The sequence below is a fragment of the Erpetoichthys calabaricus genome, chromosome 1 (genome assembly GCF_900747795.2).
Source record: "Erpetoichthys calabaricus chromosome 1, fErpCal1.3, whole genome shotgun sequence".
In the NCBI taxonomy this organism is placed as follows: domain Eukaryota; kingdom Metazoa; phylum Chordata; class Cladistia; order Polypteriformes; family Polypteridae; genus Erpetoichthys; species Erpetoichthys calabaricus.
In genome coordinates this window covers 24,934,763-24,950,899 of record NC_041394.2, presented here as the reverse complement: position 1 = coordinate 24,950,899, position 16,137 = coordinate 24,934,763, and the positions used below count along the sequence as shown (strand labels likewise).

General features: G+C 38.6%; 1 protein-coding gene across 1 annotated transcript in view; it reads right to left on the bottom strand.

Annotated features, from left to right (window-relative positions):
* Nucleotides 1-16,137, bottom strand: part of LOC114647794 (spectrin beta chain, non-erythrocytic 4-like) — a 432,215-nt gene that overhangs the window by 249,207 nt on the left and 166,871 nt on the right. The window contains exon 18 of the mRNA XM_028796437.2: nt 2,621-2,823. Within this exon, the coding sequence (XP_028652270.1) occupies nt 2,621-2,823 (203 nt within the window). The remainder of the gene's footprint in view (nt 1-2,620; nt 2,824-16,137) is intronic.

Here is a 16,137-nt window from a genome sequence, read left to right as displayed (position 1 = left end):
CGGTGGGTTGGCACCCTGCCCGGGATTGGTTCCTGCCTTGTGCCCTGTGTTGGCTGGGATTGGCTCCAGCAGACCCCCGTGACCCTGTGTTCAGATTCAGCGGGTTGGAAAATTGATGGATGGATATATATATATATATATATATATATATATATATATGTCATGTAAGAATGGACACAGACCGAGTGGTGTCACATACGTGCAATTAGGGGACAGCCAAAGGGCCCAAACGAGCGTGAAAGTACGAAAGATGGGGGATTGGAACAGAGTACCAATGTCTTTTCTCTTCTTCCAACAGAAAAACAGAAAAACAGCAACCATAAAATATCTCAAATCCGTGCAACAACGATACTTCTGACTCCCCATAATAACTCCCAATGCCAAAAGACATCACATCCAGTCCACTACTGATGTCCTCACTTCCGATCCCACATCAATGAATTCACTTCCATTTTCCTATGATGATGTCAATCCCATACCCCCGATGAAGACGTCATTTCCATCTCTCAGTTCTATTTCCTTTTGTTTCATTTCCTGTTCATCTATCATAAAAGTACCTTGAAGAACCGGTTCAACTGTCAAATGTCTTTTTTGCAATCTTTGACCATGTTTCAGTCTCAAAATACTACTTGTCAGAGCCAAACATTATATGGGGACTTCCCCCAACCCTTGATCTGTTTTCTCTGTTTTATTTCATCACACTCGCCATATAGAGTTCGACTTTATCTTAGTACAGATTAATTAGTTTTACGATACCGAATCTCTATGGATGATGTCTGATGATGTGTGGGGTTGTTGCTTTGTTGCTGCTCTGGATTCAAGTGGAAGATTCTTCAAACGTTGGAGTTCACTCTTTCTCTTTGCTGTGTGATCCTTACTGCTGCTTCTCAGCTTGCCTTCTGCTGTCCTTCTGCCACTTTGTAGGGAAAAAGCCTTACTCACTTTGGCCCAAGAGTTTAGATACTGAAGTTCTCTTCTTGAAGTCATGGCTTCTCAGTCTCATCAGGTCACTGACAAACAGTTTTGGCTTGACAGAGTGGTTCTCAGCTTCAGGTTCACAAAGAGAAAAGTTTGTTGGATTCAGCTTTCCAAGGATGGGGGGCTTATAACTTTTTAGGTTTCAGAAGGCCGTTTTGCATATTTCCACCTCATCTGAGAGAATCCCCAGAGAGTTCAGTGAATGTCTAGCGAAAATCCCAGAGAGCTTCTTAGAGGATGGTGCAGAAAGTTTTAAGTGAATGTTTAACTTTTCCTGATTGGATTAATGTCACTTCCTGTTGCTTAATCAGTTTCTTCTAATAGGCTAGTTCTTCTGTCCATTTTTCACCTTCTGGTTCAAGAAGACTGCAGAGGGGCATCTGGAAAGATGTGAGTGCAACTCTGATTTACACCTTTGTTTATCACAGGGAGTCCAGACAGATCCTGGTACCAGGTGGAGTTCTGTCACTTAGTTTGGAATATTAGTGTGGGATTTATGCAGGTGGAAGGTGGATGCCTGAATCCCAGTTAAATCTGCATGTTAACAGGGCTGGTGTGCCACTAAAGCCTAGAAGAATGGCCAATGCCCACTTTGTCCTACATATTGTACTGTAAATAACCGTTGTACACATTTTGTGTTTGTGATTTAAAGTAGTTTAACACTGCTGCACTGTCATTTTAAGTTTGAAATTTGTTTTCTGTAAAATAAGCAAGTAGCATTATTTATTTTTTGCAGATCTTTCTATTAACAGATATTTTCAACACAAGTCCCAACTTACATACAAAACCGGGTTACAAATGTGTTCTTTCATAACCAAGGCCTGTAATAAAACTTTGGAATCTTAGTAAGACAGTGAAAAAGAGCTAAATTTCCCCTTGGAACAAGTAAAACAGTATCTATCTAATAAAGCAAAAAAGTAAAAAAAAATAATTATACTTGCACAGTTTCCATCAAAATGCATGTTTTTGTAATCTTTGTATTTCTGTTTTTTTCTTTATTTGCACCCGTTATTACAGGTTTAAATAGAATACCAGTGTACTATTCTGGCTTTAAAAAATAAAATTTAAAAAATACATAAGAACAACACATTTTCTTTAAATTACACACTGAAATTAATTAGGTAGTTTTTGAAAATGTGGACTATGTTTGACTGACAGCAAATTTTTCAAGGACCACCATCTTAATATGTAAAGAAAATGCAGATCAATTTAAAACATAAACTAAGCCATATTGATTTAGAATTTTTTTGTTCAAATTTAAGGTTCACTTTTGCTGTAGAAGGCTGTATTATTAGCTGCACTACCTCCCGAATGCAGATAATAGAATAATTTAAAAATGCCCACTGTGCACTTTCAACTACTTTCTTCAGTTTCTGCGTGTGTCATTATTTTCTCTGACATTATTTTCGAGGTGGCTTTCTCGCATCCTGTCCACTTCTAAATTTTCCGTCTTTGAGGGCGACTCTTCGCATGCCTCACTCGCTGTTTGTCTTCCTTGTGTGTCTCACACTCGCACTTCCTCTTTCGTTGCATCACCAAATCCAAACTGACCAATCACACCAAAGCCAAATAGACCAATCAGATTGCTCAGAGGTACTGGACACACAGACATTAGTGTTTTATTATATAGTAGATAGATTACCTGTTGGAGATGGTATCAATCCTTTCTCTAATTCTCTCAGAGTAGATATTACCCTGAATGATGAGGCTTTCCCCTGCCTCAACAACAGTCTTAATCTTCTGCAGATTTAACTCCATGGTGGTGGTGAAGTCCTTGTGTTTCTTGATTGCTGCTTCTACAGATTCCACTGTTGTTGGATGCTTCACATGGGCCAGCACTGATTCCTGAAATGGTAAAGGGGACACACACATAAATCCATTATTTAAATGACACCTTCTAAACATGCACAGATCTATCATTTATTGCAAATACCAACTAGCAAGCCTTAACAGTAAAATGGTAATTATTTGATCATGCTTCCAAGGCAACACATTTGAAAGTCAATCAAGCTTCCATTTTTATTATTATTCAGTTCCATAGCCTTCACATGCCTGGACACATAAGGTGATATTTATTCATCCATCCAAGCATTATCAAACCTGCATACTTGAGTTGAAAGTGGAAGGATCCATAGCCTATGCTTTTTGCACGGCAAGAACCAACCCTGGACAAGATATCAGTTCATCATGGAGCACACACACAGAAGGCCAAATTAATGTTAGCAATGAATCCAACAAGCATGGCTGTATAAGACCAATACCAAGCCAGAATTCAAACCTAGGATTTTGGGGTTGTGAAGTATTAGCGCTAAGCACTATGTACAGTGCCTATAAAAAGTATTCACTCCCTTGGAAGTTTTCTAATTTTATTGTTATGATCAACAGAAAAAGTTACTTACTGTCAAAGTGAAAACAGATCTCTGCAAAATGATCTAAATTCATTAAAAATGTAAAACACAAAATGGAAACACTTTAGTTTAGGTACTGGAAAAATGCCTCTGTTACTCAATTACTATTATGGAGAAAGACCTTAACAAACACTTCTTTGGGTCTTCACAACACTTAAAAAGCTTCAGTAAAGTGATTCTTCATCTGCTATGTGACCTACTAGCATAACTTCACTTTGAGTCATCTGAGATGGCTTAACTGAGACACATTTCTCTTCATATTACAGATTTAGTGTAAGACCTGCGACAAACTTATAAAAACTCAGATGTGATGCACAAACTGTATTTTAGTTCCCTTTTAAGAGGACCAATGCTGCGTATTTGCATTTATTAACCTATTATCATTTCTCAGGGAATTGGTCAACAGGTCAGGAATGTCTCAGCAGTAGTGTCCAATTTCCTAATGTAATCAGAGCACTTTTATGCATTAAGGGCACCTTGGAAGAATGAAGCTGATTTCATTAACTGTAAGCAGTGACATTATATTAACATGGAAGTCATCTGTGACATCAAGATGAGACTGACAATCATCTGGACTGTTCTGGCATAATGCTGCATAAAAAGGCATCTCCAATTACAGATGCCATTTGCAGATCCAAATCAGAGAGTGTAGATGTATTTTTTTTACCTCTTCCTGCTACATGCACACTCTGCTGGTGACTAATGATCTGCTATGTCACCAGAGATCGGACCATTTTGTTCTTATTTCAGGCATGGTGCGGCTGAAGTTCAATGCATTTACAACAGCAGGAACATTTTGCCATTCATCATATTTGTACTTGTTACTGACATCCGCACTTAGGGCACCAAATGAAGGTTCTTTGCATGCAAGTAATTTAGAGATGAGAACTTCTGCCTGGCTCTACTGGATGTGTCAGGTGGCTGCTCTACCAGCCAATGAAGATGTGCAGCATCAGGATTACATATGTATGAGGTTGATTAGCAGTTGATTAGCATGGACATATATGGTGGAGGCACATTCGCAAATGCACATTTACATGATTGTGATTTATAAAGGGTAAATTGAGTGGAAATGTGTATGTACACCAAGTTTTATAAATCTGATTTTTTTTTTGCTGTGCTTATTTTCCTGTTTTTGACAAATCAAGTTTTGCAAATGAGGCCCCTGGAATGGTCTTATACAGGAAATTCAATACAAGAGTTTAAAATAAATTTCATAAGCAATTAGCAGTGTCATAATGCTGCATAGCAGATTTAATTACTTACTAATATCAATGTTTAAATTAGCAGTTGTAAAAGATGCCCCGGACAAAGACAGACACTGAGACAACCAGATGTCCACAACACACATGTTTATTCCTCTTTTCTGCAACACAGCACTCAGTGCACAAACCAGCACAATAATGGCTCAGTCCTTATCTCTGTCTTTCCTTTTGCTGCCTCTACTCCTCCTGTCGCAAGCTCCGTCCTCTTCCACCTGACTCCGGCTCCCCGAATGGAGTGACGCAGCCTCTTTTATAGTTCACCCGGATGTGCTCCAGGTGCTTCCTGATGATCTTCCAGCAGCACTTCCTGGTGTGGTGGAAGTGCTGCCCTTGCTCCTGGAAACACTCCAGGCGTACCTGGACTCTCTTTCAGCAGCACTTCCTGGTGTGGTGGAAGTGCTGCTTTCCAGGGCTCCATAATTATCTGGGCGCCCCCTGGCGGTGACCACTGGTCCCAGCTGGGATGAGCTTCCAACCTCGGTTCCTGTGGCCCCCACGCAGACCAGGGCGGCTGCCCTCTCGTGGTCCCGGGGAGGTATTGTCCCTCTCCAGGTCCTTCCTGGCGTCCCGGCTGAGCTGAATCCCCAGCCGTCCACCACACAGTATATTTGTTTATATGATAACTGCATCTAATGACACACAGCAAAATGGCATGACAATGACAAGCTTAAAACCAGTAATGACAGATGAACATTGTAAAATATGAGAAAAATATAAATAAGATACCCAACCAATTCTTTTATTTTTCGGCAAATTTTAAAATGTCCTATTTTCCTAATTTTGATGGCATAATGATTCAAATATAGCAGAAGTGAGAATGAGAGAAGAAAAGTAATAAATAAAATGCAATAACCCACCAAAACTGGACCTACACTTGTGGTGTATGACCCTTAAAAACCATGCCAATAGGAACTATGGATCAGCTACTATCTGGTTTTGTAAATCACAGATTTTCTAGCAAACATTTATTGTATATGAAATGCAAAACACGGCGCTCAGCAAAACAAAAATGGATGCAAGTCTAGAAATCCAACGCAGAGAAATAAATAAGGCATAGACAGCTAGCACTGCTGCCATGGCAACTATCAACACGGTGGCACACTTGGTGTATACACAGTGTACATGAGCCCCGGCACACACAATAATTTCCATAAAGATGATTAGCTAACCAAAGAACTGAAAATCACTCAGTATGACATGTGTATGTTTTTGAAGACTGTTACACCCAATTATTTAAATTTAGATGTCCAAAACTGTGACTGCATAACAGCTAGTTTTAGGTCCACAGCATTTCCAGTTAAAAGGAATAAATAAACAGTGTTTCAAAATGTATCTACTCATCCACCCATTCATCTACTCTGAACTCCCCCTTACTACTGAATCTCGGTATTACCTTAATTTGTATTTTTATGCCGTCGCCTATAGACCTAAGCTCTGCCTCCTTCCATACACTTGAAAAACAGTGACTGACATGCAGTGAAAATTATATTTATGCAAATCCACGCTCAATGTTTACTGGCATTTATAAAGAGCCGGCTAATCCACAGAATGGAAATAAATTCAGTTACTTATCTGACAAGTTCATTAGACAAAAGAACGCAATATAATCAAAACAGTGCATACATGTGAAAGAAAGAAACATATACAGCATATATATTTTTTATCATTATTCTTGTGCTTCTAACTGTAATTATGGAGACTAATCCAGCGGGAACAGCCTTAGCAATTTTTCATGGTGGACGAAAAATCTAGAGGCAGTGTTTTTTACTACAAATTGTGGAGATTGGTAGTATAGGAAGGTTTTATTCCAAAAATCAGCAGGAATTAGAAGTGTATAGTATTTGTAAAAATTATATCAAAATCAAAGCATTCATACCATTTACTGAAAATTAAACTATGAGAAGATAACTGATGCTTGAAAGAAAGGGCTTCTCTTGTTTAGTTTGCAGCTATTTAACTTTCATCTCTCTGATTACTTTGAACAAGAGCAGATAACAGACTTTCTACTGAAAACACCACTCAACATGTCCTCTGATTGCCTTCCATGGAAAAATGGGCTATAAAAATAGGCATCATGAAACTTTGTGTTCCTTTAATGTTTATATTGAATTATTTGTAAGCCACAGTAAATCCTTAAAACTTATAAAACATTTCTTCTCATTCATTATTACCAAGCAGAATGAGTATTGCAAAAAATAACACAGCGAGTTGGCTTTTACGGCAATAGAACAATATAATACATTTGAAACCCTAAAATACTCATCTCATTATATTATATATATATATATATATATATATATATATATATATATATATATATATATATATATATATATATATATATATATATATATATTATATATATATATATATATATATATATATTTGTAGCTGGAGATCTACAAAGGGAGAAAATGAATCACGTATCATAAAGTTTGTTTTTATTCCTGTGCTTTCAGCTCCTGCCAGGATCCGTCATCAGAGGATAATGATTACACATACAAGAATCAAAGGCAATATACCTGTATAACAAAATAAGGTGGGGGGGGGGGTATGTTGAGTGTTGGGGGGGCAGGTAATGAGGTGGGGTTGGGTGGGGTATTGGTCATAAAGTTTTATTTATTATGAGGATGTTCTTCTTATTTGGACATAAACCCAGCATATGCAAACTTAAGAACTTATATCAAAATCCCCGCGCTTTGCAGCAGCGAAGTACTGCTTTTAAATTTTTATTAAGAAGAAAAGAAAACCTTTTCAAACTGAGGGAAAATATACCAATAACAATTTGTTAAGGATCTCTTTTTTTGTGAAGCTGTCTTTACACAGCTTCTCCGCTGTTTTATAAACGAACGCCATATAAGTCCGTCCTTTCTGCTTCCTTCGCGGTTCTGTAGTGGTTTATTGTTCGTCTATTACGATTGTTTTTATAAACGAACGCCATATAAGGCCATCCTCTTTCCTTGCTTGGCCAAGGAAGCAGCCTTTTTATTTAATGCACGGGTTCTCCGTTGTTTCATTGTTCGTTTATTACGATTGTTATAGTTGTCTTTGTATACCACGTTGTCAGTTGAGCACTCCGGTTGGAATATGACCAAGCCGTGGAAGCTTACTGTTGAGAATGCAACGTATAGTTGTACAGGAGAAAAATGGCAATCTTTTGTAGGTCTATGAACTTAATTTATGCCTGTATGCGTCAGTCACTTCATATTCTTTTCGTACCTTATCAATTGTGTAATGTGTTTTTTGAACAGGTTTGATTCATCTAAGTGATCACTCGTGCTGTGTTCAGTCAGTTCACGTGAGCCGCTCTCTTGTGTGATGTTGCGATGTCCACGGCTTTATTTAATGTTAGCTAAGACCCGGCACTTAAAAGTTTCTCGCTACAGCAATTTTAACTCTGTTTCAAAGTGATCCAAAGTCTCGTTTATACCTCGTGTCTTCTCATTAAACTTGTATCTCGCGAATATGGTATTGCAAACGGAAGGGGGAGCGTTTCTATAAACTTAATTGAAACTTACGGTTTACATATGCGTCACTCGCTCGCTTCTTATTGTTTCGCTGCCTTCTCAATTGTGTAATGAATGTTTTCTTCAGTGCTCTTTGTGGCTGTTCCTTGTTTTCAGTTCATGTGATTACGAAGGAGGCGTGATGACGCGATACGCGACTCCGCCTCCCACGGCCATCGAGCTGCACTCCATTACAGTATATGAACAAAAAAGAGGTTCCAGTTATGACCATTACGTGTACAATTTTGAAATGAAACCTGCCTAACTTTTGTAAGTAAGCTGTAAGGAATGAGCCTGCCAAATTTCAGCCTTACACCAAATTTCAGCCTTACACCTACACGGGAAGTTGGAGAATTAGTGATGAGTGAGTGAGTGAGTGAGTCAGTGAGGGCTTTGCCTTTTATTAGTATAGATCTAACTGCCTTACCTTAAACCTTTCTTGTTTCTATTTGTCTGTTTTATTTCATTCTATCTGTTATTAGATGCAACTGAGAAGGCAAATTTCATGTTTTCTTGTGTAAACATGACTAAATAAAGAAACCTTAAACCTTAAAAATGTGCATCGGGGGTCACCATCCAGGTTCCTCCCTGGTATGTAATACCAGCACAGGCTGAGGGAAGGCATTACTGCCACTAACCGTGTCATTTTCCTTTGCCTCCACAGTACAGAGAAAGCTACCCAGTGAGGGCAACTGACTCCACCCTTTCCAGCCAAGGACCATAAGAGCCCAATCACCCAGAAGGAGGTGTCGCTTGTTGATGAGAGAGCAGGAGAGACGGAGTTCCTTCGGGCCTTAATAAGAAGCCTTACTAGATGTCTTGATTGGCAGTAGGTTTTGTTACAACTCCATCTGACAGGTAATGACAGAACTCCATATATATTCAAAAATTGCATAAAAAACATAAGATCAATCAATAGCTCCTTAGCATTTGCATCTATGGCCAGGTTTTGGACCGTATTGTTTTAGGATTAATTGTGCAATTTACAATTTTGCAGTTGCATTATATCCAACTAATGGAGAAGGAAGACAGCTTACCAAAAACATTTTACAAAGAAATCTTTAGTCTTTACTATCTATATTAAAGGCTACAGCTTTAGTTTTATACTACACCAATCTATAAAATATGAAAATTAATAACAAAAATGGAGAAATATTCATTTGATACTTCCAACAACACGGCCACTGTGTCTGCTCTATCAAACGATTCTTCTTTTAAAAGAAATGGCATAGTCTGCAGTGCTAATATCATGATAACATGCGTAGTCTTTTCCTATTTTTTACTTCCCTTCTCTTGCTAGCATTGTATCATTGTGCCCATTTTAATAAATGGTCTTTTCTCTAGTTTAATGATAATCAGTATATAATCATAATGATACACAGTATTCTGGCTTGTTAAAGATAAACAGTGCCAAAAATGTCTACAGATTGTTGTTAAATAGTAACTCCAAAACAGACACAACTATAACAACTCAGTTTCTTTCACGTGTTCCTCTTTGTATGTTAATATTGTGGAGGGACCAAAGCAGTGACCTTCTTTTCTACTTCATGGCACATAAAATACAACCTTCCCATACAGTTCATTACAGATCACTCATTGGCAGGCAAAGGACTGTGGGACACTGCTACAAGCATGTATGGCTATCTCCTGTAAGTGTGTCTCGACAGCAATGGGAAACCAGAGGGCAGGCGCAACATAATCATTGCCCTGTGCAGAGATCTGAAACCAATATCATAAAAATGAAACGACCATAAATGGGAATTCAGCAAAGGGAAGGAAACCTGCAACAAAATAAACAAATTAAAGCTAAATTAAAGAAAACCTGACCACAATTCAGAGTGCCACAGTAAAGGGTCTGAAAACTGAGATTTCAGTTTTAGATTTGTAATAAATTTGCAAAGCTTACGAACATGTTTTCATTTTGTCATTATAGGTTATTGAGTGTAGATTGATGGGCAATAATGGCAAATTTATCCATTTAAAATTAAATCTACAATAAAAAAAAAATGTGCAGATATTTGAAGGGGTATGAATGCTTTCTGAATCCACTGTAGAACAGCTTCAAAAATGGAACACAATCTTTGCAACATTGTGCTCAACCACAAAAAAATACAATTGAATGCTAGGAAAAGATGATAACAGAACGGATTTTAAATTGAAATTTGGGAAGAAACAAAAAAGAGGAAGGACATTAAAATAAAGATACTGCAAGACTGTATACATGTTGATGGAGAACTTCCGACAGTACAATATAGCGAAATGATTTAAAAGCTCATAAGGAGAAATAAAAGGCACTTGGCCTAAAACCTGACCACTAAACTGGAGGAAGTCAGATGTTCCAACAGTGCTAGGGATTTATACAGCACTAGCCATGGTACCTGTCACAGACAGGTAATAGAATATTTCAAAAATATTTGCTGTCTCTTGCACTATTTGTAACTTCAGCGTCTTTCCTCTGTATTTGCATCTCTCGAGAGTTCCCATAAAGCCTCCTTCTCGGGCTCTTTCATTATTTGCAAGGCACCATTCTTATTTTCTGCCCAGTTTTATATTTACCGTCTTTGAGGGTGACTCTCTCTACGTGGCTCATACGCCTTTTAATCCTCCATATTAGTGTCACACTCACACTTCCAAACTGACCAAGCACACCAAAGCCAAACTAACCAATCAGACTTCTCTGAAAGACTGGACACACAGACCTTAGCATTTTATTATATAGCCAATAACAAAAAAACTAGCAAGAAATAAACGGAGCAAACATAAAAAGGGGGCGCTTCTGACATCTGTCAAACAACAAAAAGATTGATGGGAGGGACATTTCAGCAAGCTTTTCTGTGTACTAACTCAGCATGACCCGTTAGCTGACTCAAGACACTTGCTATATTGACACTGAATTGACACTGAAGCTACAAGTCTAAGTGAAGTTAAGCTTACTATCAAAGGTCTAGAATCTAACAGCCCTGACAACATATTGCCTAATATACTAAACAGCTTCAATCACTAGTCCACTCACTATTAGCTGAAATATGGACATCAGGGAAACAACAGCAAAAACATTCATTTCTATAGCACATTTTCATACAAAGGGTGCTGCTCTAAGTGCTTTACAAGATGTGAAAAAAGTAGTTACCATCAAAAAAAAATTGGTAATAATAATGTGTAAATAATACAAAAAAACTAAATAATGCACACTTACATAAGATAGATACAGTCAAACCTTGGTACAGTAATCCCTCCTCCATCGCGGGGGTTGCGTTCCAGAGCCACCCGCGAAATAGGAAAATCCGCGAAGTAGAAACCATATGTTTATATGGTTATTTTTAGAATGTCATGCTTGGGTCACAGATTTGCGCAGAAACACAGGAGGTTGTAGAGAGACAGGAACGTTATTCAAACACTGCAAACAAACATTTGTCTCTTTTTCAAAAGTTTAAACTGTGCTCCATGACAAGACAGAGATGACAGTTCTGTCTCACAATTAAAAGAATGCAAACATATCTTCCTTTTCAAAGGAGTGCAAAGCAAGCAGTCAAAAAAAAAATCAATAGGGCTTTTTGGCTTTTAAGTATGCGAAGCACCGCCAGTACAAAGCTGTTGAAGGCGGCAGCTCACACCCCCTCTGTCAGGAGCATGAAGAGAGAGAGAGAGAGAGAGAGAGAGAGCCACAGAAAAACAGTCAAAAATCAATACGTGCCCTTTGAGCTTTTAAGTATGCGAAGCTCCGTGCAGCATGTCCTTCAGGAAGCAGCTGCAAACAGCCCCCCTGCTCACACCCCCCTACGTCAGCGCAAGAGAGAGAGAGAGAGAGAAAGTAAGCTGGGTAGCTTCTCAGCCATCTGCCAATAGCGTCCCTTGTATGAAATCAACTGGGCAAACCAACTGAGGAAGCATGTACCAGAAATTAAAAGACCCATTGTCCGCAGAAACCCGCGAAGCAGCGAAAAATCCGCGATATATATTTAAATATGCTTACATATAAAATCCGCGATGGAGTGAAGCCGCGAAAGGCGAAGCGCGATATAGCGAGGGATCACTGTATTCATTGTCTTTCGAAACTCATCAAATTTGGTATTTGTCACATTTTGACAAAAAAAAAAAATCACCACATGTGCTTGGCACACATCATGCTTGTTAGAACTATTTCCTTCTGAGCGAGCTCTCCATTGTAGGTAAGGGTACGATAAAGGTGTATGAGGGTGTGAGATACAAAAAACACAAATCAGTGCAAAAGTTGCTTTGGAATAGTTTGGCTATTACCGTGTGGTCATGTAGGCACAATAGAGAGAGAGGTTAGAAGCACATGCTGATACAGCGCATTGCCACACCCACATAGAAATAAAAGGCAGTATGCTCTGTGGTTACTCTCTAAGGTGGGCGTTAGCATATCATAATCCCTTGTACCAATAGCGTGAGTTTTCCGCATTCAACTTATATGACCGACATTATAAAATACCAGAAATTATACAGTAAAATCAAGTCCCAACTTATGCGCAGGAGAGCTTATCCACGTGTATATACGGTAATTATAATAAAGTTTCAATTTCCACCTGGGACTTGCATCTGTGTGGTTGTGTTTGGGCTTCTACAATGCCCCCTACTGGTCACAATATATAATTAAGAGAAATCGATTCTGTGAATAGAAAATAGAAAAAGAATGGAAGGAAGGACAAATAGGCAAACTGACTGAAAAAAAGCTGACCTCAGTATATGTAGCAACTGGGGCAAAATCACACTGTTCAATGAAACTGATAAAATCATAGTGCAAATATGACACACTAGAACAGCTGAAATCATCGAGCCAAGACTGAGGAGAGGGCACATAGGCACCCACCCAATCAGATTATGTATTGAACACAGAAAAACTGCCAATTTAGTTATCAATGAAGATAAACAACCCCACAATGTTGATTAGTTTTCTACCTGGGAAGCCTCTTTGTTAGAAATAGCGGTGCTTACTCAGATATCCAACACCGTATTATTAAAACCATACAAGCTTTTGGAATAGTTAACCAAGTTTCTTTAAATCATATTAAAAACAAAGATGTACATTTTCAACAGTAATGACACGTCACAGCTCTTGTAGTACTGCTGTGAGTCATGGAAGAAAATAGGCATAATTATTAATAGATTCCAGGTTGTTTTTAAATTACATTTCTGGAATAAATAGCTCATGTGCTGGGAAAACAAAAAAACTGAAGAATAGCCATGGAAATTAATCAAATAAACAACTATTAAAACTGAAATAAAATCCAGAAAACACAATTGGATTGGTCACACCGAGAAGGGAAATGAGAATATTGCCAGTATGTCAATTTGAAGGAACTCACAAGGTAGCCATAGGAGAGGACATACAGAGTGAACCTGCTGAAGATCCACACTAAACAAAGACAAATAAGTCAGCAAGTCCCAGCAACTTAAACACCTCATCCCAAACAGAGTACAATAGGAACAATTTGTTGAAGCTCAATGTCCCAATTAAGAGTCTGGGGAAGGTACAGATGGGAACAGACAGCCAGGTGTAGGTGCCATGGAGGAAGGAGAGGCACCCTGCTCAGGATAAAGGATGGATTCTTTCCTTGCCAGGAGGCCATAATGGATGGACTAGGTGAATGGGCATACCAGAAGCTGTTCATTCCCCCACACAACAGGTGGCAGTGTTCCTCAGGGCTGAATCCGATTGAGACATCTAAAGGGTGGCATGGGAGTTGGGAGTCCAGAAATGCAGCCCTATTGGGGTCTTTGGGTACCACCAGAGGACGCTGTTGGGGTAGAACTGCCCTGGTTTCCAATTGACCCGTAAGTGCTCCAGATGACTTGAGCGTGCAGTTCTTGGTTCAGATTTAAAAGAGAACCTGCAGCCTTACTTACATTATTTGAGTCAGGAGGTAGCAGGCAAAACTCTAAGGGAGGTGGAAGGAGAAAATAAATAATTGTGCATTGTGGCTGGTGTTTTTGTAAAAAAAAACATTGGAAGCAAATAAAATATTTTTATTTGAACCTGGAATTCTGCTTGGTTATTATTGTGTCTGTGGTTTGGGGTTCGGTGGCTCCCCCTTGTGGTCACAAAGGAAATGCAAAAAGGACATCAATAGCGCACAAGAGAGCATGAGAAAGACTCAGAGATAAAAATAGAAAAAATAAAGAAACCTATCAGTCCTCATTAGTGCATGCGACTTTGTCCAGAATTTAATTTGAGCTTCTCACTCTGAATAAAGGAATGTTATTACTCCAGTTTCCAAAAAAGATAAAATAAGCTGCGTCAATGATAATAGGCCTATTATTCTTAATGTCAGTTAAAATGATGATATTTGAACAGCTTTAGTTGTAATCCATCTGAAGTCTATTACTGCTCCTCATCTTGACTCACTTCAGTCTGTGTGCTGGACAAGTAGATCTGTGTATTACAGCATGAACATGGACCTGCACTTTGGGGCAGCATCTGCACTCTGAAGGAACTTATGCCAGAATACTGTTTGTACACTTCCGTTCAGCATTTAACAGCATTCGCCCTGAGATTCTGCAAACTGAACTTCTACAAACTGAACTCAATGCTTCCATTTGCAAATGGACTCACAGTTTTTTCACAAACAGGATGTTTGGACGGGCTCCCATCTCTCAGACAGTCTCCATATTAACAAGGCTGTGTACTTTCCCCTTACGCAATTCCCTGTACACTAATGACTGTAAGTCCACTGACCCTTCAATAAAAATCATTAAGTTCGCCCACGACACCACCATTATCAGACTAATTACTACTAAGGAGGTGATTCATCTTTTGTCTTGGTGCACTACAAATAACTTCGTACTCAATATCACAAAGACAGTGGAGATGGTAATTGACTTTCACAAATGACACTTATAACCTCTCCCTCTAGAAATTATTGATTCTACAGCCAAGATGGTGGAAATCTTTCAATTTTTGGGTACAACTATCATAAACACTCTCAGCTGGGACATTATCACCATTTCCATCATTAAGAAGGCTCAGCAATGGCATTTTCTTATGCCAACTAAAGTAATGAAATATTTTCCACCCCTTCCCAGTACAGTTCGACAAAGCCATAAGTGAAATTGTAATCACATTCTCCATTGCTGTTTAGTTTGGTTCAGCAATTGTCCACTCTGAAAATAAACTGCAGTGTTTGTGATGTCTGCAGAAAAAATAATTGGCTGTGCTCTTCTATTTGTATGTGTCTAGTGTCATAAACCATGTCAAAAGGATCACCACAGACTCATCTGACCCAAGCCATTACTTGTTGTTTTTGAAATTAACACTGGTCAACAAGCATTTCGCTACTGGGATTCTTTCACCTGTACTTTAACAAATTTCACCTACTGACTCCAAATCTGAAAACTGTTTTCGTCCAGCATATCACGTTTTTCAGTTATGACGTTCCAGGTCTTGGACAATTAGGGTGACTGGACAGTAAAGGTGTATAACCATTTTGTTAAATACTGGTAATTCCACTATAGATGCCATTGAGATAAACAAATTCACCATATGTTATTAACACCTGTGAGTTGTTTACCTTGTCATTATTAATTTTATTTAGAAATCATTAATTTTTAATTAGCGGAAAAAATATTTGCTACTGATTACCAAGTCTTATATGACTCTAAAGCATAATGACACAACTCAGACATGATGCTGCAGTAGGTGGTCGGTTTTACTGTTTCCTTAACATAACATTGCATTTCAGGATATTTCGTTTGTTAGACTCACCATTACTTTGAAAATCATCAAGGCGATGGACAGAAACAGTGAAGCATTTCAGAATTTAAGAAATAAGTTTGGTCTCGAGAAAAGTGAAGCCAAAATTAAGGAAGGTGTTTTTGTTGGTCTTGAAATCCGTGAACCGATGCTTAAGAGGAGTTCAAAAGGAAACTGAAGCCAACTGAGTCAGCAGCATGGCAAGCATTCGTGCAGGTTGTACAGAATTTTCTTGGCCGTCACAGAGCAGAGAATTATACTGAGTTTGT